Source organism: Aulonocara stuartgranti, assembly GCF_965226115.1.
Source record: "Aulonocara stuartgranti genome assembly, chromosome: 22".
Taxonomy (NCBI): Eukaryota; Metazoa; Chordata; class Actinopteri; order Cichliformes; family Cichlidae; genus Aulonocara; species Aulonocara stuartgranti.
The window spans coordinates 23,500,944-23,524,019 of record NC_138957.1 but is presented as its reverse complement, the minus strand read 5'-3'; the positions used below and the strand labels follow the sequence as shown (position 1 = coordinate 23,524,019).

Genomic DNA, 23,076 nt, shown 5'->3' with positions numbered 1-23,076 from the left:
GTCAGAGCCAGATGTTTTAGCAGTGGCAGAAAATGTGTTTCTTACAATAAGCTGCTTTGGTTTCCATTTATATTATTCTTTCTATGATATAGTCAAGAGCATTCATAACCATTTAAGAAGTTTCAAAGATTTTTATTGGCAAATAATAGAAATTTGCACCAGTGCCAAATGTTCTGGTGATGACTTTAGCCATTTCCATGAAGGAGGGGATTTTCTCAACCCAATCGCTCAACACCAAAGTTCCTGGTTTTATGTGATTTTATGTTCTGTAGCCATGTCAGCATAATCATGTACGAGGGGAGCAAAGAAAAGTGCTTCAACTGCCCATTGTTTCTTCTTTTAGGTAGCCAGATTTTCTTGACATTTTTAAAAGTGGTCTTGAGAAACAGTTCTCCAGGCTTTCCAAAGGTCTTTCAATGTTTTTCTTTGGACCTTGGCTGATTTTTCCCTCATTTTCAGTTCAGTCCTTGTATCTAATTATTTTCAGAGAAGTGGTTTTTTTTTGGTTGTTGAGCTACTTAACACTGACCTATGAATCATTCAAGGATAAAAAGGCATCTGACTCAAGGGATCCAACTATTGTGGTCTGTACAAATAAACAACTTACCTCTTGGCCATTCAATTTATCAATCTATTGTTCACTGAAGCCTCACCAGATAGAAGGGAAACGGCAAGAAAAGAAAAGGCTGAGGTATCTCAACTTACACAAGAACTGGACCGAAAATCAATGGCAACAGGTCTTAGGAAATGAAAGGTTTTGGTTCAAATCAATGTGTATGGAGGACGTCAGAAGAGCAGGACAACAGTGACTGTCGAAAGGGACCCAAACACAAACCCAATGCAGCAAAAGCATACCTCGATAGATAAACTTTCGCTATCAGTCGTGGTTCGGCCTCCCCTGGAATCCGGACCCCCAAATTACTGAAGATGTGTGGGATCATTTTGACAGAGAGCAGAACAAAAGGCAGCCAACACCCAAAGAAGAGCTTTGAATGTCCTTCAAGAAGTTTGGAGAACAGGCTGTGTTGAAGAATAAAGGAAGTCGCACAAAACATTGACTCGGGCTTGTTAGAATTGTACAAACTGTGTCTTATGTACTGCATTTTCATGTATGTTTGCACGTTTCAGCAAATTGCTACAAGAATTCCCTTTCTACTGTCTGTGCTTCTGTTATCACTCATCCTTCATTTAAGCTCGACAACATCAGTTGTCCCACCCATGATGCCAATTGGCTAATCATTAGCTTTGACTGTTGAAAATCTGCATAAACTGATTTTTAGTCACACGAGGGAGCGTGTCTTAAACACTAATATTATTACCTCATAGGTTTGTATCCAAACAAGTTTGACACAAACTTAAAATGGGCAACAAGGATCATTGGGTTTTTTTTGTATGAAATCTTTAAACTTTGCACCCCGTGATTGTGATTTTCCACATGAAAATGCAAACACTTTAGTCTGACATTTATTCACAACACTATAAAGAAACAAAGGGACACCTAAGTGAACTGCAGTCTGACTTCACTTCCTCATATTGTTTACAGATCATTTTCATGGTGCAGCAGTTTGTTAAGAGTCCGTACAGCCTCCACTTGGTATCTTCACAGTCTCTGTTTGACCTGACCTTCTGCTCAACTCCAGAACAAGGTATGTCCAGAGCTCCTGTGAAAACTGGTCAGCACAAAGGGGAGGCTAAGTGTCTCTGATTTGTCTGGTCAGTACCAGTAGGACGTTCGGTGCCTCCTGTTCTCCTGGATACCGAGTTTCTCCATGACCTCCTCCTCCAGGGTTTTCAGAGATGGTATGTATGTCTTTTCAAGAGCATCTTCGGGACTGGTATCTTTAGGTCCATCTGTGAAAGCAGAATGCATCGTTTCAATTGACACCAACTATTTTTTCAATCATCAGACACTTCTATCACTTTGTTGGACAAACAGAAGACTTTTAGTTTCACACAAGAAGAACTTGAAATAAATAGTGTGCTGGTTCTGCACTAGCAAAAACAGTCCTGCCTATGTGCGTTCAAGTTTAGAAAGAAATATTTCTTCCACTTCAAAACAGTCAAACTGGATCACTTAAAAACAGAAGTCTGAACAGGCGGAAAAATAAACAACAGCTGGTCTTAATGTGACGACTCTAAGCAACCCCTGAGATAAAATGGCTACTGAAATTTACACACACACAGACCCTTACCTTTCCACTGCTGCGGCACAATGCCATCTCGTCGCTCCACAACTGGTTTCGGGATGATTCTCCCCGTCCTGAGCGACACTCGGACTCTCTCACCCTCTTCTGTGAACCTCCACTCGACCTCGGTGGGTTTCCTGTAAGATCGAGATCAGTAAGTTAAAACTGGTCTGGAAAAATGCCAAAGAGCAGGAGCATTTAAATGGAAAAGGAAAAAGAAAAAGAAAAGGTGAACTATTTTTTGACTTTAGATTGCTGTGTTATCACAATTATTTTAATGGTGCTGTAAAGGAAAAGAATATTGTACAGATGCACAGAGATTACAGATTGCTGTTTTTTCACTAGAAAATCTTATGTTAAAATCTATTACAGCTGTAAGTTTTAACACTTACGGTTACAAAAATTAACTATTTATTTATTTGTTTTTTTTAAGGAGCCAAACTAAGACTGAGAACTAACCCGTGGTCCATCTAGTTTAAGGTTCTGCATAAGCATAGCAACAGATGTTAGGACTGAGGCAGAGTTCAGCATACCTGTCTGAGGGGTCAACGAGGGCAACATCACGGACCAGGATGGGAGCCTCACTGGCAATGTACGTCCCACGGTAATCTGCAGTTTTTCCAATATACCTGTGATGCTACGATGGGAAAAAAAAGTTCACAGTTCTCCCATTTAAAAGGCACAAAATGCAAACAGATGAATGCCAAAAGGCTTTCAATGGTGTGCTTTGTCTGCAGCTACACCCTGACCACCCACATCCCAGACATCTGGCTCCACCTGGTGGAGCAACGAGATAAGTATGAAGCATTTTTAAAAGAGCTAAAAAAGAAATGGAACAGCTAATATAATTTTGGGGGAAATGAAAAAATCTGTAATGTAATCATGTCAAGGACAGTTCAAGTGTATGCTGAAAATTTTTTGTAGGAAAACAGATAGCCTTTCATCTTCTCCCAACACTTACACAATGCTCACTCAATAAAAGGCATGTAACTTACATTTCAAAAGCAAAATCTATAATGCACATTTCTCAATAAACAAATAAAAAAAAATAAACAACACTTCCTTACTGTGTTCAGTCCCTCCAGGATGACCCAGTTTCTGCGTCTGAAGACTTGGATAACTTTCCCCTGCTTTCCCTTGTCATTGCCTTTCCGAATCTCAACCTGAGAAATCAAAAGCAAACATTTAAACTCTATGTAGGAAATTTACTACTTTAAATAAAATGAATATACTTTTTTGTTACTGTACCACTTTTGCTGGTTTGGCCAGAAAATATTTTACCAATTCGTTGACTGAATTTTCCTAAATTAGTTTTCATGCATGTTTACAACAGATGTATGTTACTTCTCCTGACTCTATCAGTTGTGGCTACACCAAAGTAATTACAACATTATTAGCATTAGCTGTATTACAGATTAAAACTTTATCAACATACAGATAAATCACATGAACACATACTGGACTTAATTTTAATATTATCCTCATTATCGGTTGCCTTGTATAGTTTTTTTCTACTATGTATTGCAAAGCTCTCTGTTTCTTCTTGGTTTTAGAACAACGGGGGAATATAAATGGTGAGTGGACTGCTTCTTATATTGTGCTTTTCTATTAGCACTCAATTGTGGGGTGAAACTTTGGAAAGCTTTACACCAAACACTGAATATTAGACAATTTAAACCTATCAATATAAAGAAAAATATTTGCACAATATGAGTCAGATGAAAGCTTGACAGCTGAGTCCCAAAAAATGTTTTCTCACCGTGTCCCCTTTGAGCACAGACCACTCCTCTGGCGCTATCGGCTCAACAAACACCTTCCTCCTCCTCTTCCCCGGTGGATTTAACCTTTTAGCAGCGGCTGTCCACGGCCTGTTGGTGCCGTAACGGTAATCTTTGGGCACAATGACCCTGGCTGCCATCGACAGCAGAGTGGTCAGCCTCATTGTGCTGCAAGTCAAACAAGGGTGCTGAGGTTTTTTTTCCAAGAGGCTGGCAGCCATACACAGGAGCAACGCAAGCTAGGCTAATATGAATTATGCTATCAATAACGTTAGCCTAGAGCGGCTAACTCGCCGCCGTTTACGTACACACAAACATTTCACAAATGAGACTGCTGCCTAATTTTTTTTAAGTACAACCCTAAAAGTAGATGTATTAAAATACAATAAAAGAACGTCATGCAGAAATCACTTACCCTCTGTTGATGTCAATGACACATGTAGCGGAGCTGACACCTACAGGAACCTACCGGTAGCGCCACCTACTGGACAGGAGGGTCGCAACAGGCCTCACGCATGCGCAGTTGCTAAATTGACCGATATGTGGGCAGTATGCAGGCCGAGCAGGCTGCTTTGGGCAAGATGACCTTCACACTGCTGCAGCTGCTGCTCAGTATATTCAAGCCATACAATACTAAGAGTGACTCAATAAAGAACGCAATATTTTATTACATTTTTAAATAAAATATAACACCAAGAGGAAACGTTTTAAAATTAAGTAAGGCAAATGTGTCTAAGACAAACTTAAAATGTTTTTGAATGAATGCCATTTTCAACAATTCCAGCTTCTTCAATAGTGCACCTGTTCAAGTGTTCATTGAATACAGATCGTCTGGACCTGGCTTGATATGCAGCAACTCATTTAGACATGTAGACATGGTCAAGATGACTGGTTGAAATTCAAACTGAGCAGCAGAATGAAGAAATAAGGTGATTTTACGGACTTTGAACATAGCACAACTGTTGGTCTGAGTATTTCAGAAGCTGCTGATCTGTTGAGATTTTCACACACAACCATCTGTAAACAAGAAACAAGAAAATATCCAGTGAGCAGCAAAGAAAAGAACAGCTATACTGCTTTGAGCTGATGGGAAACAGTAACTCAAATAACCACTTATTACAACCACAGCAGCTTAATGCACCATCTCACAACATTCAAATAATCTCAGACCACTTTCCTGAACACTGGTAGAAGGGGAGATTCACATCATGGATGAGCAGCTGAGGAATGCTTCCAGCACCTCATTGAATTAATACCACGAAGAATTAAAGCAGCTCTGAAGGCAAAAGTTGGTCCAACCTGGTGCTAGCAAGGTGTACCTAATGAAGTGGTTGGTGGGTGTATGGATTTGCTACTACATTTTTGCTGATTCCAAAAGGTTATGTGTAAAACCTGAATGGCTCAGTGTGGAAATATTTAATTTCAAGGCCACCCACTGAGGCAGATGCAGGCCGTGATTACAAGCCTCGCTGCTATGTCACTGTGACAAGCACGAGTGATATTTAAGCATGAGAGGAGGCTGTCATTTATGAAAACCTGCAATCATACATGTGACTGTTTGTCCTTGACCTTGGATTTTGGTAAACATCCATGTTTGCTGCAAGCGAAAGACGGATTTTTACCTTTCTGGGTTACAAAGACAGACAATAAAGCTAATCTGTGTAAGCACAGACACAGTCATTAATCTTGAGAGCCGGATGAACAGACACCACACCGCATTCCAAAATCAGTTTCAGCCCACAGTTGGATCTACGCCCTAATACAGTAGTTAAAACAACTTGTGCTTAACCTAACCCCACAGCAAACTGAGAGCTGTCAGGACATGTTACGTAACAACAAAACTAGTTCAGCTACCACAGCCTTTGGGGCCGAACCGCACAGAGAGGCTCTGCGTCAGCAGCAAATTATTTGTGGCAGCTGCATAGAGACACAAAACACGTTCCATTGTTAATTTCCTGCATTTTTTTTTTTCAAATCAGAGACAATAATTAGATGTGAAACAAGTAATTAATTTTAGTTGTTCTGTAAAGTTATGGTAGCCTTTCCCATGCTCTGAGCTCGATTTAGAGCAACAGATCCCACATAATACTTGGTTTTCAGCAGGCACTGTACTGACTCAATAAAAATAGACAATCCTGATCGTTAAAACCAAACACAACAACTAATGTGACTGTTTTGGGTTCTTTCCAGAAAGCTGATACCCTAGATTAGTTTAAGTAAGGCAGAAACAAGTGTTTTTTTGTAATCAACATGTTTATTAAATGGTCTGGCAACTACAATAGTAAACAAAGCAGCAGATTAAGATGAATGGCAGCTTCCAAAGGTAACAGAAGGCTAACCCCCCCCCCCCCCCCCAAAAAAAACAACAACAACAAAACAAAGTTTTACACTTTAATTCCAAATTAAACTTTTGAATAACCTCCAGATCCGGCCTTTGACCATTTTAAGGTTTTTAAATCAGCGGTGTGACGATAGGAAGGTGGCCATCTTCGACACAACATTCAGAGCTGAGCTTTCCCTTAAAAGTTCATAGTGTGATAAACTATCAGCTAACGCTGCTAATTACATGAAAGAACACTGAAGCGATGACGATGACATCCAAATGGCGTGGGTGAAAGGGCCCGAACCCCTTGGGATACTGTTACAGTGGAAAATAACACCATATTCTGAACATGTCGTCTAAACAGATGTTGGAATAAAACACGTCACAACTTTGTTTCACAGTCAAAATAATAAGACCACTGAAGTAAAACAGATTAGTATTCCAGTTAAGAGGGTGGGAAACCAAGAAAAGAAAGTCATAAACTGAAGATTTACAAAAGGTTCACTCTCTGTATTTACCCATATTCAGTTTCTTGTTTCTTTCAATGAATCTCACTTTGTGCAGTCCAGATCAGCGACTCGTTTCAAAGGTGTCGAGAATACATTTCTGAACACAAGTTTTTTTTTTCAACAGCTTCAAGCAACAGTGGAACTACTGTAAGCTAAACATGAAATCACAACATGAAACTGAGTTTTAGAAGACTTTTCCAGATAATTTCCACATGGAGGGGTGATGCCAACAACCTTTCCCTTGCAGTCATTACCACTGCTCCACATTACCTTTAAGGCTCAATTTCCCCAGATAAGGATTAAGCCTACACCAGCATTTTTTTCTAAAAATTTTTCCAAGTCTGCCACTAGAATAAATCGATGTTTGGGAAACCTGATGCTAAAGTTTAAAGATTCTGCCCAGACAGAACATCACTCAGGAATGTCTCCTTACGTAAGGCCTCAGTCACACAGGCCTACGGACAAGTCGGTAACTACCAAGCAACCTCCGGTCACCAAGAAGAAACGTGCACTCTCTGACCATTTGGCGAGCAGTTGTTGCTAGCTGATATCAGTAAAAGACATGGATGAAGCTAACGTGGAAGTGCCCTAAATCTGCATTCTATCTGAACTGTAATTATAAATAGACTTCTGGTCCCATTGAACAGCTTTCTTTCTTGACTCTTATGTTCATGGGCTTAGTCACTAATTCTAGATCTGTTAGAATTACAATTAATCCCTCCTTGTGATTAATTTGGTTACTAGCAGATTACCACAGTCTACTGTAGTTTGGGAGGGAGACACCGAGTTGTCTGCAAACACTTGCCAACTAATGGTTCTGCGGAAGTGAAACTTTTTGAAATTTGACACAAACAGGAAATAAAGAACGTTCCGACTTCAGAATACAAGTTTGCACCCAACATCTTTGGGGAACAGTCTCGTTTCTGAGTTGTGTTTTACTACAGCTACGCAACTAGGTGACAAATGTCTGCAGACAAGTCGGCATCTTCTACACAAGTACAGCAACTTGAGAGCACGCAAAGCAGGTTTTCAGTGCAGCTCCGTATATTTCTTTGCAATCAGTTTCACCTTGCAACTGCCAGCAACTTCTCACCAAGTGATTGGGAATACACATTTAAGTGGTTGCCAGATAGTTGCCAACTGGTTTCTAGGCCTGCATGACTGAGGCCTAAACTGAGTAGCAGAGGGGCTTAAATCCTAAATTTGCTTTTCTCAAAAGGGGTTTACATAATTAATTCCACATATGGGTTCCTGTGAAATGAATCACGTACTTTGGTCACTCGCAATCAAGCATACACACCGAAACAACAAATGTTGTAGGGCAAAACAGACGACGATTAATGGGGGCAGGAAAAAAAAAAAACACAAACAAACAAACAGAAAACCTCTGAATATTCAATCATATTTCGAATGAATGAATAAATGATTTAAATGAGGCTGAAAAGCTAGGTGATACAAATGGAAGCAGTAAAATTATGAACTTAAGCTAAGAGCATTGATGAAAATTTGTTCTATCGCCTGTACAATATCTACTTTTTAAAACCATCAAATGGGAGCATTTGTCAAATAAATGTTTTTTTTCCTTGTGATTTTAATGTTTGTTTGTTTCTTAAATTTACCATATATTCAGTGTTTATCCCCTCTAAGCTGAAAAATGTTTTGACACCTAGCATTCAGTCGTTGTAATTGCACTTAGAAATAAAAAATATATACACACCAAAATCCCATTTATAAATGAGCCCTAAAGTGCTCAATTCAATTGTTTTGAAATCAGATTAGCAAACTTTTTCTTTCTGGGATATATGATATCCCAAAAAATGGCAAATGAGTATTTGTTTGTCTCTCAATACAAACATTTAGGTTGTTTTGTTTTTTTTATTTATTTGTTTGTTTTAAAATTCTCTTATTAATTAAACGGCTGAAATCTGGCATCCTGCAGGTAATTGTGTTGATGCTTAAATTCCAGAGAAAAGCGTCAAAGGTTCGTGGTTTTCTTCTGAGTCGATGTTAAGCGCTGTCTGTCGCAGGCTGTGGGAACAAGAGGGAAAAGCAATTAAAGAATTTATTTCATTTTATTTTCATCCACCGCCTGAAATTCAAAAAGACGTGGGGAATGTACTTTTTATATTACTGATACATCAAGTTTATTTAAAATACATGATGGTAAGCACTGGCTTTTTACATTAATAATTTTTTTGTGTGTAGACAGTTTCCTTAACTAATTTTCAGAAGTTTCAGAACTTGTCCACATGTTTAAAAAACAAACAAAACCCCCCAAAACAACAATACACTATATGGACAAAAGTGCTGTTCCACCAAAACAGTAAACCTACAGCAGCTTCTGGGCAACAAAGCTCCCAGTGCAAGGGTTTTGTGCTGATGTTAACGCCAGAGGAGGTTTAATCTCTGAAGTTAGTGAATCAGCAGAGCGTTTTATGCACTCCACATTCAGCAATCTGCTCTCCATCTTCACATGACTTAGCTGCTGTGATTCTTAAACACTTTCACTTTGCACTTATACAACTTACAGTTGATTGCAGAATATCCAGAGAGGAGGAAATTTCACAAATTGACTTGTTGAAATAGTGACATCCTATTACAGTACCACACTAATTCAGTGATATCTTTAGAATGAGCCATTCTTTAACAAATGTTTGCAAAAGCAGACTGCATGACTAGGACATTGACTTTATGCACTTATGGCAGTTGGACTGAAAACACCTGAACAGTGTTCCAATACTTTCAAAAGTACGTAAAATGAGGAAGAAGGCACATGTTGACTTCTTCCTTGTCCACGTGTAAATGCAGAAACTGGCTTTTACTGCTATATAACAGCGTTTACATGTGGACAAAAGGCCACAACACATGGAAACAGCTACGTTTTCATGTGGAATGGCTTCTAGTTTTGCTGGTGTTTTGGTGGCTTCAGAAAAGTTTCCATCTTTGTCCATTAAACACCTGCCAAAACAGACAAACTTGTTGAATTATTAGTATTCTACTTTGTTTTTTCGTTGTTAATTTATTTTGATTCAGATGGTCTGATGAAGGCCAGGTATGTTCAGGTAAAATTGAACTGCTGACACATTTTCTTGGCCGAGCACCTGCCCCACTTTTTGATGTGAATATGCATGTATTTTTCCTCTCTTATGAAAAAGAAAACTCACCACGAGTTCATTTTAAGGGATGTTTCCCAGGTAACCAAAACGAATAAGAGGGTTTTACCTTCTCTGCTGTTTGCTGGCCCCCTGCTGGAGCATTTTCCTGGGCCTCTGGTTTCGACTCACTAGGAGCAGTCGCCTTGGGTCCAGCCACATCGTTGAGCTTGGGCTCCACGTTAGACTGGTTGCCGTCTACTTTAGAATCACCTTCCGCTTCTGAATCCTTTGGCCGCTTCGGAGAGGTCTATAAAAGTTTGATAAGCATCAGACGGCTTTACAGTGAACTTGGACTGTGAGTCAGGTTTAACCTCACCTCTGTGGACTCCTCTGCTTTTCGTTTGGTTCCTCCCCTCTCATTTTTCTCGTCAATGACCAGGGCTCCTTCGTCCTCGTCACTACTGCCTTCTGCATCTGCTTTTTCTGAACTGCCCGTATCTCCTGCTCCTTCTGATGTGTTGTCCTTCTTCGATGACTACAGGCAAAGAGTTGCACATTAGTGAAACATGGGGAAACTAAGTCTAGATCTACCCATCAATGGCGAGGTGTGACAGTATCACTAGTGACGTAGTAGAGGTTAAACTTCCAGATAAACAGCTGAGTGAGCTTTGAGAGTAACTGATAAATGGTTACATTACATAGTTTGTCCAGCAGAGTGTGCTCTGATCAGAGTCATTACAGTTTTGTATTTTCAGTTGTGCTTTCAACTCAATGTGGTTTCAGTTCATTTTCAATGAGATTTAGTTGCTGTTTATTTCAGATTAAAATTAAAAGATATTTTCTCTGTACAAAGCTATTTCAGTAATTATGCACATAACATTGTTTCACTTTTCATTTATGATATTTTTTCACACCCACTTTTAGTTTGGCTTTAGTTACTTATAATAATCTTTGCTCTCACCCATCTCTGTAGCAGTCCTTCTTCCCAAATTACTTCTGGAAACTGTTTACATGTTGAAAATAAATTCAGCAAACCAAAACAAAGCAGCAAATGTGGCCGCTGAAAAGGCGGTGGTGTAGAATCAAACCAGCTCTTTATGTTTCAAGCCAGTTTAGAAAAACATCCCGCTTATGCTATTTCCCCCTTTCAATATTCTCTCACACAGTACAAACCACAAACCACAACTTGTGCTGCTGCTTGCTCGTCTTTGCCACTCATTGGGCAGAGCAGACAGAGGTGCGCCTTTGGCTCTCCCGCCAAAGGCGCACTTACAGGTCACAACTGGCAAACCCTTGTTCACAAAGTCACTGGATTTGTGGGCTATAAAGTCGATAATCACCAAATTGGCAACAATTAGATGAGCTGAAGTGTGATAATCACTGGTATGAATCAGCAGGTGTTCAAGCTAAAATAGGATACATCAATCAACACAGTGTAAATCTAACCTCAGTGGCCTTCATATCTACTTACCTCGTAGCCTTCATGCGTGACCGTGGGGTTGTTCTCAATCTCCCAGAGTCCCTCAGCAAATCCTTTCCTCTTGTTTGCTTTTCCAAACTTCTCCTTGCATTCATCATATGAGGACAAATCCTTGGCCCCCAGGAAGGCCCTACAACAGTCAGTTATTACTTTTTTAAAATAAAATATGTACACACCCCTTTTTAAAAAAAGTTTTGACAAATGATCCAAGTTTCTTCCCATTTTGCATCCACGTGAAAAAATTAAAAAGTGACAACATTAATGGAAAAATACTCACGTCTCATGTGTTCCAAAAAAGAACACTTGGTACTTGTTTGAAGGCGACTTTACAGCTCCTTCGGGTAACTCGTCAATCTGTGAATTAGCAACACAGTTGTTTTAAAAGGAAAGCTGGTAAAAAAACCAACTCAATACTTTAATAAATACTAAAATTATTCTAAAGTTAAACAATAGGCAAAAGAGTTAGGTCATTTCTCTATAAAACCACAAATACAAACAATAGTAATACTACTACACAAATGTATTTCATCATAAAATAATGCACCGTATATAAGAGTGGAAAACTTGTGCAAATGATGCCTTTAGGTTAGATCCTGGATAAATACTCCAAATAATTCATTATGAAGAAACAGTTTAAACAGTAAAGCTAAATTAGGTTCAAAGACCTGCAAATTCTTGTACAGTACTAAATAACAAGCAGTTTTTGAAATATATTACACACCTTGATGCACCCACAAACTCCCTGGTGAAAGTTTTACTGTTTACCATCTTTCAGCACAGTGTTTGGCTCGGACATGCCAATTTTTTTTTACATGCTTTTAAATTAGCACAGCACTACGCAGCGGCACAGGTAATCACTCTTATGATAGACAATCGTGGCGTGGCTCTGCCTCTGCCACACAGGCCTTTTGGCATCCCCAGATAGGACTACTGTGTCAGGATAGGTGGGGCAGGGCTGTTGACATGAGACAGGGGTGATAAGACCGAGAAAAAGGAGGGAAGATGCAGAGATCAAAACAGATACTAGGTGGTGTAGTGCAGATTATAGAACATTTCTTTTTATATATTTATTCTTTAAATGAATGAACAGTGATTTTTTTTTAAAGCAGGTAGACATAGTTAGTTGACTTTTATGAATGGCTGCAACACCAAAGGGCAGAAACACTGACTGAAAACTGCAATCTAAGTTTTCCTTTTCAACTGCACAAGACAGATGTGGCTGATGGGATTACATGCTGCTTCGCTTTTACATTTTCCTGCTTCAGCTGTAATACAGCATGCACAGAACTAACGTATTGGTTGCAGTAATCATCTTTTTTATTTATTTGGTATAAAGCATGACTTAAAAATGCTCCAAGAGCAGCTTTTCCCTTCATTTTCTCACTTTTTTCTTTTGAATGACAAGGAAAATGCCGACCGCAGTGCCAGTTAGACATTACGTTATAGTCTTACGTGACTATTTTTATTACCATGGAGCATTTTTTTTAACGTAATGGAACTAATTTCGACTTTACGAGTTGCTATCTCTCGAAACGTTTGGGCAGGCGTGTTTACAAAGTACCACAGCATTTGGCTTCACAAGTAGCCATTAGTCTGTAAAGCAACAGTTAAAAAGAAAAGGGGGGCAGTTTGAACTTATATTTAGCGAGCTGCTAACTCACAAAGTGGCTTAGTAGCAGCCCACCGTTGCAGCGAAGCACACGTTAACGCTGCGTACGACATGACCGTTAACTAGTAATCAATGCTGTGTTACCACAGTGCTGGTTTTAACCGTTACAGCTCAAAGTTAGCCTTACAAGGCCCCTAGGGACGAAAAAGACCAGCACACTAAAGGCGGCAAAGAGCAACTGGCAAAAACATTAATATTTTGTTAGCCCGGGAGGTTAAAGAGGTGTCTACTCTGCGATGAATCTCCAGAAAGAAATTCGCAGTGGTTTACAGTAGGCTAGCTGTATGTATGTGGATGGTCGGCACCGCCGCGCTAGGCTAACTCGTGGAGCTAGCGGCTGTTACAGGCCTCGCAGGTAAACAAGTGATTGGAGCCGATCGGCTAAGGCGCAACGAGATGAAAACCAAACCCCTACGCTGGAAATGAGATATTCAACGACGAGCGCTTACTTACCCTTGCAGGCCAGTGTGGATAGCCCTTCATCTTAGCAAACACAAGATCTCCGGGTTTGTATTCCTTTTGCCTGTTGGACCTCGGCATGTTGAAAATGTAAGATGTAAATATGTGCGTGTGTAACTAATATGGTAAACTATCCGTAGTGGTCAAAAACACCTGCAGCAAGCAAGCCAGGCAGGCGACGGTTTGATATCCAGAATAAAATCAACCCGCGGAAAACTGGAGCGGAGACACGGCGGGTAACGCACTTTTGCCACGACGTGGGGCAAATATACAGATGTGGTCTGAATAGTGTCACAGTTGCTATGACTAAACGCGGTAGTGTAACTATCTCGTATTAGCGCTTTCCCACAAGCCGCTGGCTCGTCCCTCGGACTATTTGGGTTTGAAATTGAAACCCGCTTCCCTTTGCAGACGCGCCCCCTGTACCTGAAGCGGCACAGCGCCCCTGCTGACCGAAGCACCACAGTAATTAACGCACCTAAAAGCAACGCCGACCACTTTATTAGGTACAGCTGCTCGTTAGCGCAGATATTTAATCAGCCAATCACATAACAGCAACAGCTGACTAAAAGACAAGAAGCTGAGCTGGAGGAGCTCAGCACATCAGAGGGACAGCTCATGTTGAGCATTTTGGAGACAAAGTTAGAGAAGCAAGCGTGAGATGGTTTGCACATGTGAAGATGAGGGCTGCTAGATATACTGGACTAAACATTTGGAATTTGGAGCTGCCAGGCAGGAGGAAAAGAGGGACACCTCAGAGGAGCTTCACTGATGTAGTGAAGGTGGACATACAGAGGGTAGGCAGGATAGAGGAGGATATAAGAAACAGGGTGAGAAGGAGACAGGTGATCAGCTGTGAGAACCCAAAGGGAGCAGCCAAAAGAAGAAGGGCTTGTCTGAATATTTCAGAAAAAGCCGATATCCCGTAATTTTCCTATACAAACATCTCTATGGTTTACAGACAATGGTCTGAAGGAGAACAAATATCCAGTGAATGGCGCTTCTCTGGATAGAAATGCTTTCAGCTGATAAGATTGCAATAGAATCTCAAATAACTACTTGTTACAGCTGAGGTATGCAGAAGAGCATCTCTGAATGAACAGCAACCTTAAAGCAGATGGGCTATAGCAGCACCTATACTGGGTGGAAAACTGAGACTACAATTCAGACTTCACCAAAAGGTCTTTAAAAAGGCCATGCTTTACAACCTGAGGAACTTAACTAAGAGTTAAATATCTGGTTAAAAACAAGTACAAATGTCCAAGATAATTAGTAGTAAGTAATGATGGGTAACTTAATTATTTTTCTTACTCAACCAGATTCAGGGGGTTTCCTATGTATTGACATTTTCAATTGTCCACCAAGGAGGTTTTGGCTTTTGAAAAACAACACACCCACTAGGACTGTGATTTTTAACAAGTGGGCTTTAACAAAGGCTTAAAGTAACCAGGAAATTTTACAAACTTTTGCTAAATTAGATAACACAGGCACTCCAACAGGCTCTAAATTCTAAACTAGTTAAAATAATTACTTAATACAGTTTCTCTCAAATCCTTCCACTGGGTAAGACCAAGAGCCTGTGCAATCTTATCATCGTTGATGGCAGATGTTTATCTCACACTTGTGTAATGCTGGCCTTGGTGGTCACACTGGTGATCCTGTGAAGGTCTTATTCAGCACAACTGTGGTTCATACTACAGCACATCTTGGATTAACCAAAAAATGTAAAGAGAGATTAAAGTCCTGTGAACATACCACAGTGTTCAAATTTAATATGACTAAAGTTCCTGTAGTGCAAAAGTATGAGCCCAGCAGGCTGTCTGGTAAAGGTTGACACACTCATCAAAGATTAATCATCGATTCTCATTTCACAATCCACTCATGGAAACCTACAAAATCTTCCATTAATGGCCACAAATCAATTATATAAAGGAGGAGAAAAACTCTTTCAGTTACTTCAACAAGCAGACAGCTCCACTGTCACATTTTAATTGAAGCTTAAAGGTTTAAATCCTGTTTCTGACTTCTAGCTAACATGATATTTCTCATCCGGTTCTTTGATAGGCTTAGACCACACCACATGACATTCAATTAATCGCCCATTTGATGATGTGAATATTATTATGTACACAGTTTGCTGCAATTTTGTGATGTGCGTGGGTAGACAATGACAATGATGAGAAGAAAAAAACAGGATAACCCTGGAGCTGGAGAGGCTGCACATTGAGCATTTCTCCTCCACTCACCTATTTTTACTTCAGGTGTGTTAATATGAATATACTGCATTTCATGAGCTTTTGCCTAGTTTTTCCTGTAGTTCATGCTATTGTCATGAAGTGTCAGTTCATGAATAAAATTGAATTAAATAACAATGGATTTATATAGCACTTTTCAAGGCACCCAAAGTGTTTTACAATGCCACTATTCAGTCACTCTCACATTCACACACTGGTGGAGGCAAGCTACAGTTGTAGCCACAGCTGCCCTGGGGCAGACTGACAGAAGCGAGGATGCCATATTGCGCCATCGGCCCCTCACCAGTAGGCGGTAGGTGAAGCGTCTTGCCCAAGGACACAACAACCAGGACAGAGAGCCCGGGGATCGAACCGGCGACCTTCCAGTTACAGATACGCTTCCCAACCCCCTGAGCCACGGTCGTCCCTAAACGATAACATTACTGTGGCTTGTCAAAGGAGCTTGCAAAGAAAAGCGTCTGGACTTCTTTAAGTTACTTGAAGACGTTTCACCTCTCATCCGAGAAGCTTCTTCAGTTCTAAGGTCAAATGGTGGAGAGTCCCAGATATAAACCTAGTGGGAGATCCACCTTATCACCTTCGCATGATAAGGTGGGGCCAGGTTTCACAATGAACACACCCGAAACTCTGGCTGATTGGGACCCACACCCAGTTTCACACCTTGGCTCAGGTGATTAGAGGATCATCAGGGGGTCCTTTTGTCCCTCTGTGGGGGGATACTCCCACTAGGGACTCTCCACCATTTGACCTTAGAACTGAAGAAGCTTCTCGGATGAGAGGTGAAACGTCTTCAAGTAACTTAAAGAAGTCCAGACGCTTTTCTGTGCAAGCTCCTTTGACTACGATGACCTGGATGACTGAGAACCTTCACAGACACATTACTGTGGCTTGTTCTTCTTTGTCTTGTTTTGGTTGCTCCCTTTTGAGGGTCGCCTCTATCTCTCTCTGTCTTCCTCTGTCACACTAGCCCCCTGTCTATCATCCTTCTCTACACCCATGAATCTTGTCTGAGGTCACTGATTTTCTTTTCTTTCTTTTTTTCAGCATTATTGTTTAAAGACTGTTTTGGCATTTTCTTCAGAAGGGCAAGAGTAAAAGAGGACAACATGTATAAATGCTCAAGTCTTCACTTTTTATGATGTCTGTATAATTTTGCTGCTCTAATTATGTATACATTTAAATTACTGAAGCAGAACAGTTTACTACAAATCTAAAGCAAAATATATATATATTTTAAAGGTTGACGCCAGTTGTCGGTACAGTCCTGATAATCAAAAGTATAGATGTGCTTCGAAATCATATTGTTTCCCTATTCGAGCCATATGGGGCGACAGTGATCTGAAGTTGTTTAAAATGTGATTAATGAAGCGGAGAAGTGGAAGAGCATGTAATACTGCGGTGCAAGGGTTATGATGTGGAGAGGAAAGTTCTGCAGAATAGATTGAAGGAGCGGGGAATTGGGGAATTTAATCTGAAGAGTGTGTTGGAGGGTAGTAGGGCACAGGTGAGAGAACTGGTGGGGTTTCTGAAGGATATAGGTGTTTATGAAAGACTGTAGGGTCTTTTTTTTTTGGTTTTGTGTTGTTTTTTGGATACAGATTGTAAGCTCACTGTCTGACCCATACTACGGAACAGTAGGAGGCGGTAATGCTCCTTTACGTTGGTTGCCAACCGCCGTTAAACATGAAGAAGAAGAAGAAAGAGGAGTAGGAGGAGAAGAAGAAGAGTGTTGCGCAAAAAGCTGCGCAGTTGTCGCATTTTCGATCACGAACGATAGAGGCGAATGTTTTGATGGAGCCAAGGGACTAAACGAGCTTATTTTGTTGGCGAAACAACACAGCAAAGTTGCGCATTGTGGTGTGAAACAACATAGCTGCTGCTTTATTTATAATAGCACTTTTAAGGAGAGCTGCTTTTTTTTCTGGAACACAGCGGTCAGCTAGCTGATATCGTTTGTTGCGGTGGCCTAGCTAACACTGGCTAGCATTGCGAACTTGGACAGAGCTTTGAGTCAGTCGTTTCATTGCGGCGACCCCTTTTAACTCCCTGCGCTATATTCTACTACAGCTTCGCTCGGCTTCATGTCGTTATCATCGCAGCTTTAGCGATCAGAGATTCCCTTACCTTTTAACAGAAGTCAGTTCGTCGGATAAGCCAGTGTGAGTACGGCTTCTTGCGATCATCAAGGAGAAGAGGTTATCCATGTCCACGAGTTTCTGCAGATTGCTCATCTTTAATAACATTAGCAAACATGTCTTTAGTCGCCTATGGCAGCAGTGATGAGAGTGACTCAGAGGAAACCTCTGCCGTGCCGGAGAGCAAACCCAGCGCAGGAGGGCTCTTCTCACACCTGCCTGCTCCTAAAAAAACGGTATCGGCAGGAGGGACCGAAGGGCCAGCCAAGAAGACAGCATTGAGCACTGCAGTAGAGGATAGCTCATCAGCCGATGATCCAGATCCTCAGCCATCTAAAGGAAGCTTATTCTCCAGCCTACCCAAGCCAAGGAAACGGACAGAGCCCGTCAAGATCACCGTGCCGCAGATCCAGAGGCAGGATGTGAGTACTGAGCTACTTCAAGCTGTTTGCTCATACCTCTTGCATAAAATAAGGTTTTAATTCATCATCTGTAACCCTGTTGTTCATAGTCAGACTCAGATGATGACGAACCAGCAACGAAGAAACTACAAAATCAGGTAAGGAAATCAGACACATGCAGTTATGTGAAGTTTATTCCACATTCCCAAAAGGTTGATTGTGTTCATCTGGATGAGCGTTTTCAATGGGAGAAACCTTTCGTCACTCATCCAAGTGACTCCTTCAGTTTCAGCTGACTGCAGTACTCATGGCCATTGATCAGTGTTTTTTTGGTCAATGGTCATGACAATTTGCATATTAACGATCAAGGAATTGACCTCACAGTCCATTGTTCATTCAGTCGGCTGGTTTGTTATTGTGCAGATGTACTGTTTGTAAGGTTGAGTAAACCTGCAGTCAGCTGAGACTGAAGAAGTCACTTGGATGAGTGACGAAATGTTTCTCCCATTGAAAACGCTCATCCAGATGAACACAATCAACCTTGGGAATGTGGAATAAACGTATTTCTGAATTAGATAAAATGGTAGTAAATAGTAAAAATACAAAACAGGCATTGATATAGTTCAACATGCATATATACCAGTGAGGCACCAATGTTGGTGTTGGGGAAAGGTCCCTATGCTGTTTCTTGAATAAAATGTTACCTCAGTGTAATGAGCTCGTAAACATGTTATAGGCTTGTGTACACAAACTCTAAATGCTTATTTGTTATAAAATACTGCAGATTAACCTGGCTTGCACAGTGGTTCGCATGTAAATACACGTTATATGGTTTCTAGCTTAGATGTAGGTCTGCCACTTCACTCTTCTCATTGTTTCTTTCTTTGATTGAGGTTTAAATTAAATAAAAACAAAGTAGGAACCAGTGACAAAGAATATCTTATTTTCCTCAGATTTCATAGTGTAACAACATTCTCCTATGATGTAGCTGCCATTTCCTCTCTCTTTCAACCCATATCTCCTTTCTCTGTCAGGGTGCAGGTACAGGCTTGTCCTCCATTCTGCCACAACCCAAAAACCTGACAGTGAAGGAGACGGACAGACCTCTGATCCCTCATTCGCTAACTAAACGGCAAGAACCGAAAGCACCCAAACCTGGAACCCCTGCACATGGTCTTGGTTCTAGTGCGTCTCCCTCCGCCATCAAAGCTGCAGCAAAGTCAGCTGCCCTCCAGCTGGCTAGACAGATAGCTTCAGATGACCAGGATAATGAAGAGGACATAACCCCACAGAACTACTTTTCTCTAGGCGAGAGCTCTCAACCTCTACCTGCAGTCGTCCCCAGCTTGGACCCTGAGCCAGGAGCCCTTGCAGAGCCCCTTCCTTTTGCAGCTCCTGATGAACCGGGGCAGTCGGATGCCCCTCTCGACTTTGGGGGAAAACATGAGACAAGTGGCGCATGGGGAGGTCAATATAATGAATATGAACAACCCATAGCGGGCCCAGAGGCTTTTCCTCCGGTAATAATGACTTTATACTGTACATATGTATCAGATTCATGCTGTTAACTTGAGTCATTATGTTCAATTAGATGATGCCAGCTTTTCCTAATAAGTCATAAATCATGTTAGTTCAGACATGCCTGCATTTCAGTGTTTTCCAGTTAAGATAAAGATATCTTTTAAAGTATGAATGCTGTGTCAGACTTTCAATTACAAGAGTCACAATGTAGCTAACATGAATGAATTATATTGTTATCCTATGTCTTTTTGCTTGAACAGGGATACTACAATGAGCCATATTACCAAGATCCCAACCCGGGAATAGCAGAGGCTGAAGAGCCCGGCAACTCAGCCATGTTTGATGATGAAGCGGTAAGAACTATGCTACTTGTGTGCCTCATTTTTCTTATTTGTTATCAGAGCAAATTCTATTATTTACACAGACTGATTTTTGTACCTGTGCTCTATGGTGTTATCATTGTTTTGTCCTCAACTAGAGGCTGTTAATTAAGAAAAGGTTTTGGTTAACCGGTATTTTCTTTGTCCTGCAGTTCATGCGGCTGCAGGGGAAAAGAAACAGGGGCAAAGAGGAGGTGAAGTTTCTGGAGATCAAAGGCGACGACCAGCTGAGCGGCAACCAGCAGTGGATGACCAAGAGCATGACCGAAGAGAAGCAGCATCGGCAGTCTTTTAGCAAGGTGACCCGATCGGCTCGCTTCCTCTTTTGTTTTTGCAACAGATTGTCCTATGTTCCTCTCACTAAAATGTTGATGCACAGCATAATTTTAAGATGGAATATTTTCTTTAATTTTTTGTAACACCCGCTTTTCTTTACCTTTCCACAGAAAAGAGGAGAACAACCTACAGGACAGCAGCGACGCAAGCATCAGATAACTTATCTCATCCACCAGGTGGGTGCTGCTAAAACACGCATTGTGCATTTGTATGATGTAAATTTAATTCAAGACTTTGTAGCTGCAGTCCAACGTCACAGATGATTTTTCTGCTTGTTTTGAAAGTGAGTGGAAATCTGCACTCTGTGCGGCATGTGTAGACACGTAATACTTCTGCTTGGTGGCCTGTTTGTACAGAGCTATCCTAAAGTCTAGTTGTCAGCTGCAGTGTGCCAGTGATTAGCACAATAAGCTGCAAGAAAGAAGCCTGCACAAAGGATTAGGAAAAGCTAAATAGTTGCCCTTATCTCTGCCAGAATGCTAGTGTTAGCTTTGTTATGCACAGGTGTTCCCTCTCTTGTAGTCTGACAAGAGAGGGAAGAGAGGTTTGCATACTTTACTGATCCCACATGGTTTAGCTCACCGTAGCTGCATCTCTTGTCTTCTTATTGGAAATCTGTTCAAATAAACAACATTTCTTACTTTCCCTGTCGTTTCACAGGCAAAGGAACGTGAGCTGGAGCTGAAAAACAACTGGGCAGAAAACAGGTTAACCCGCCGACAGACCCAGGCCAAATATGGCTTCTAAACATCATGACTGTGGACTGTGGTGACATACAGAAATTAGAGTAGAGCTTTCCAAATATACTTCCACAAAGAGGAAACATGTTTAGAAACAGTAAGCATACAGTCTGGATACAGATTTTCCTTCCTGCCCTCCATCCTGTATTTGTGTTGACCTGTTAATATTCAGTAGTTCTGTTGTTTGACCAGGTGTTATTCTTATATCTAAGATCCAGCCACAACCGCTACACTCCCCATTCACTGTCATTTATATTAAATAGAGGCACTATACTTATGTAACAGTATTTTTAAGGTACTTTTGCTCAGTCATTGGCAGAACAGATGTAAAGTGACTCTGAAGTGGCCATTATTCTAAATGTTTTTCCTTTGAATGTTTATGCTTCCTGTTCATGTTGTACTTCTTTGTGATCTACAGAAACAAAGGTTTGGTTCTCTGGGAATGATGCAAGTTATTAATGAAATCTGGATGTTATTCATTTTAAACAAGCTGGAGTCACTGGAAAGCTGTGACGTGTTACATATCTGCACACAGGATCGACTGTTTTCTGATAAACATGTACTTGCTGCAGTTGCTCATTAGTAATAAGAAGTTTGCTATTATATAACTGATACCTACTTTTGTTTGTAAAAGTTTTATTTTTCTTATTTTTTTAATGTGCGTTTCATTTTCTCCCACTGGAAAACTGAAAAAGACCAGAGAACCAAACATGAACGTCATTGTCTTCTTGCTCTGAGGAAACATTGAAGACTCTAAATCAATATGATTTTTAACATGGTAGCAGCATCTGGCGGGCGGTGCTAAAAGCAAAACACCCACCTTAAAAATGGAGATTACATTCATTTTTTAAACATTTTATATGTATTTTTTTCTTCTTCTTTTTAAACATCAAATTTTGGGGGGGAAATTTAGTGATTTGTTCAACTTTCTCAGATGGAAAGCAGTAAAAATATGCTTTTTATATCTCCAGACTCTATGTAACTACATTTTGTCTTTACCAAAGCAATAGTCAAGCCTCCACGAGTCCTCTGTTCTTTATCCCGACAGCAGAAGTGTTCAAACCTGAGCCAGATTTCCTCTAAATGCAATACATTTCATACATCTTGCGTTGTCAAACTTTAAATGTGAACTCTTATCAGAAAACAACTTATCAGAAACAATTACACAATCTGATCTGCCTCAAATACTACAGCTAAATTCTAAACACGAGCAGAAGAAAGAAGCCGACAGGCTGCTCGTATATCCTTACGCCGAGACGGGAAAATAAATTGCAGAGCTTTGATTTCAGCAAATCTCATGCAACGACTTGCAAACCACACAACTGTATTGGCACTCCACTAACATGACATTAAACAGCATTCCTCGGAATAATTTGTTGGTTTTTGGTTTACCATTTACTTTTGTGCATTGTCGAGTTAAAATTGATCAATAAACTTTTGATTTTCCTGACTGCTTACACTTTGTATGTCTATGGGCAGTTTTCATTATTGCTACTATCACAATAATACTCATGCTGCATACAGTAAAACAAACTTTCCCACTCAAAGGTTTCCTGTGTAGCTGCTGATCCTGATGGCTCTTTACCAGTTTTGTGTTATTTATTCTCATCCTGAAAACTGATTTTAAAAACTGCTATAAACATTGTGCTTTAAAGTGTGTGGACTCTCAGCTTTAAGGAGCCTGGTCATTCGGGAGGACTCTATAGTGGAGACGCTACACCTCCACACTGCCAGTATACTTCCTCCTGGGTAGGAGGCGACCCTGTGTCACACATAGGACACACCGGAGAGAGATTATGCCTCTAGCTG

The 23,076-nt window shown here is 40.6% G+C and overlaps 3 protein-coding genes across 3 annotated transcripts; 1 reads left to right on the top strand and 2 right to left on the bottom strand.

Annotated features, from left to right (window-relative positions):
* Window positions 1-1,446: 1,446 nt before the first annotated feature.
* On the bottom strand, window positions 1,447-4,484 carry mrpl24 (mitochondrial ribosomal protein L24). The gene is made up of 6 exons (XM_082521486.1): window positions 4,380-4,484; window positions 3,946-4,132; window positions 3,254-3,349; window positions 2,720-2,823; window positions 2,193-2,323; window positions 1,447-1,851 (listed from the first exon to the last, which is right to left on the bottom strand). Exons 2-6 carry the CDS (start codon window positions 4,126-4,128, stop codon window positions 1,715-1,717), a joined length of 651 nt encoding a protein of 216 aa, XP_082377612.1. The 5' UTR covers window positions 4,129-4,132; window positions 4,380-4,484; the 3' UTR covers window positions 1,447-1,714.
* Window positions 4,485-6,341: 1,857 nt separating this feature from the next.
* On the bottom strand, window positions 6,342-13,948 carry LOC309698496 (hepatoma-derived growth factor-like). The gene is made up of 6 exons (XM_082520974.1): window positions 13,494-13,948; window positions 11,649-11,725; window positions 11,363-11,501; window positions 10,268-10,426; window positions 10,019-10,198; window positions 6,342-8,824 (listed from the first exon to the last, which is right to left on the bottom strand). The coding sequence occupies exons 1-6, from the start codon at window positions 13,578-13,580 to the stop codon at window positions 8,804-8,806; spliced, it is 663 nt and encodes a 220-aa protein (XP_082377100.1). The 5' UTR covers window positions 13,581-13,948; the 3' UTR covers window positions 6,342-8,803.
* Window positions 13,949-16,586: 2,638 nt separating this feature from the next.
* prcc (proline rich mitotic checkpoint control factor) lies at window positions 16,587-22,717 on the top strand. The gene is made up of 7 exons (XM_082520972.1): window positions 16,587-18,311; window positions 18,401-18,448; window positions 19,325-19,810; window positions 20,072-20,164; window positions 20,344-20,490; window positions 20,638-20,703; window positions 21,188-22,717. Exons 1-7 carry the CDS (start codon window positions 18,006-18,008, stop codon window positions 21,272-21,274), a joined length of 1,233 nt encoding a protein of 410 aa, XP_082377098.1. The 5' UTR covers window positions 16,587-18,005; the 3' UTR covers window positions 21,275-22,717.
* Window positions 22,718-23,076: the final 359 nt, after the last annotated feature.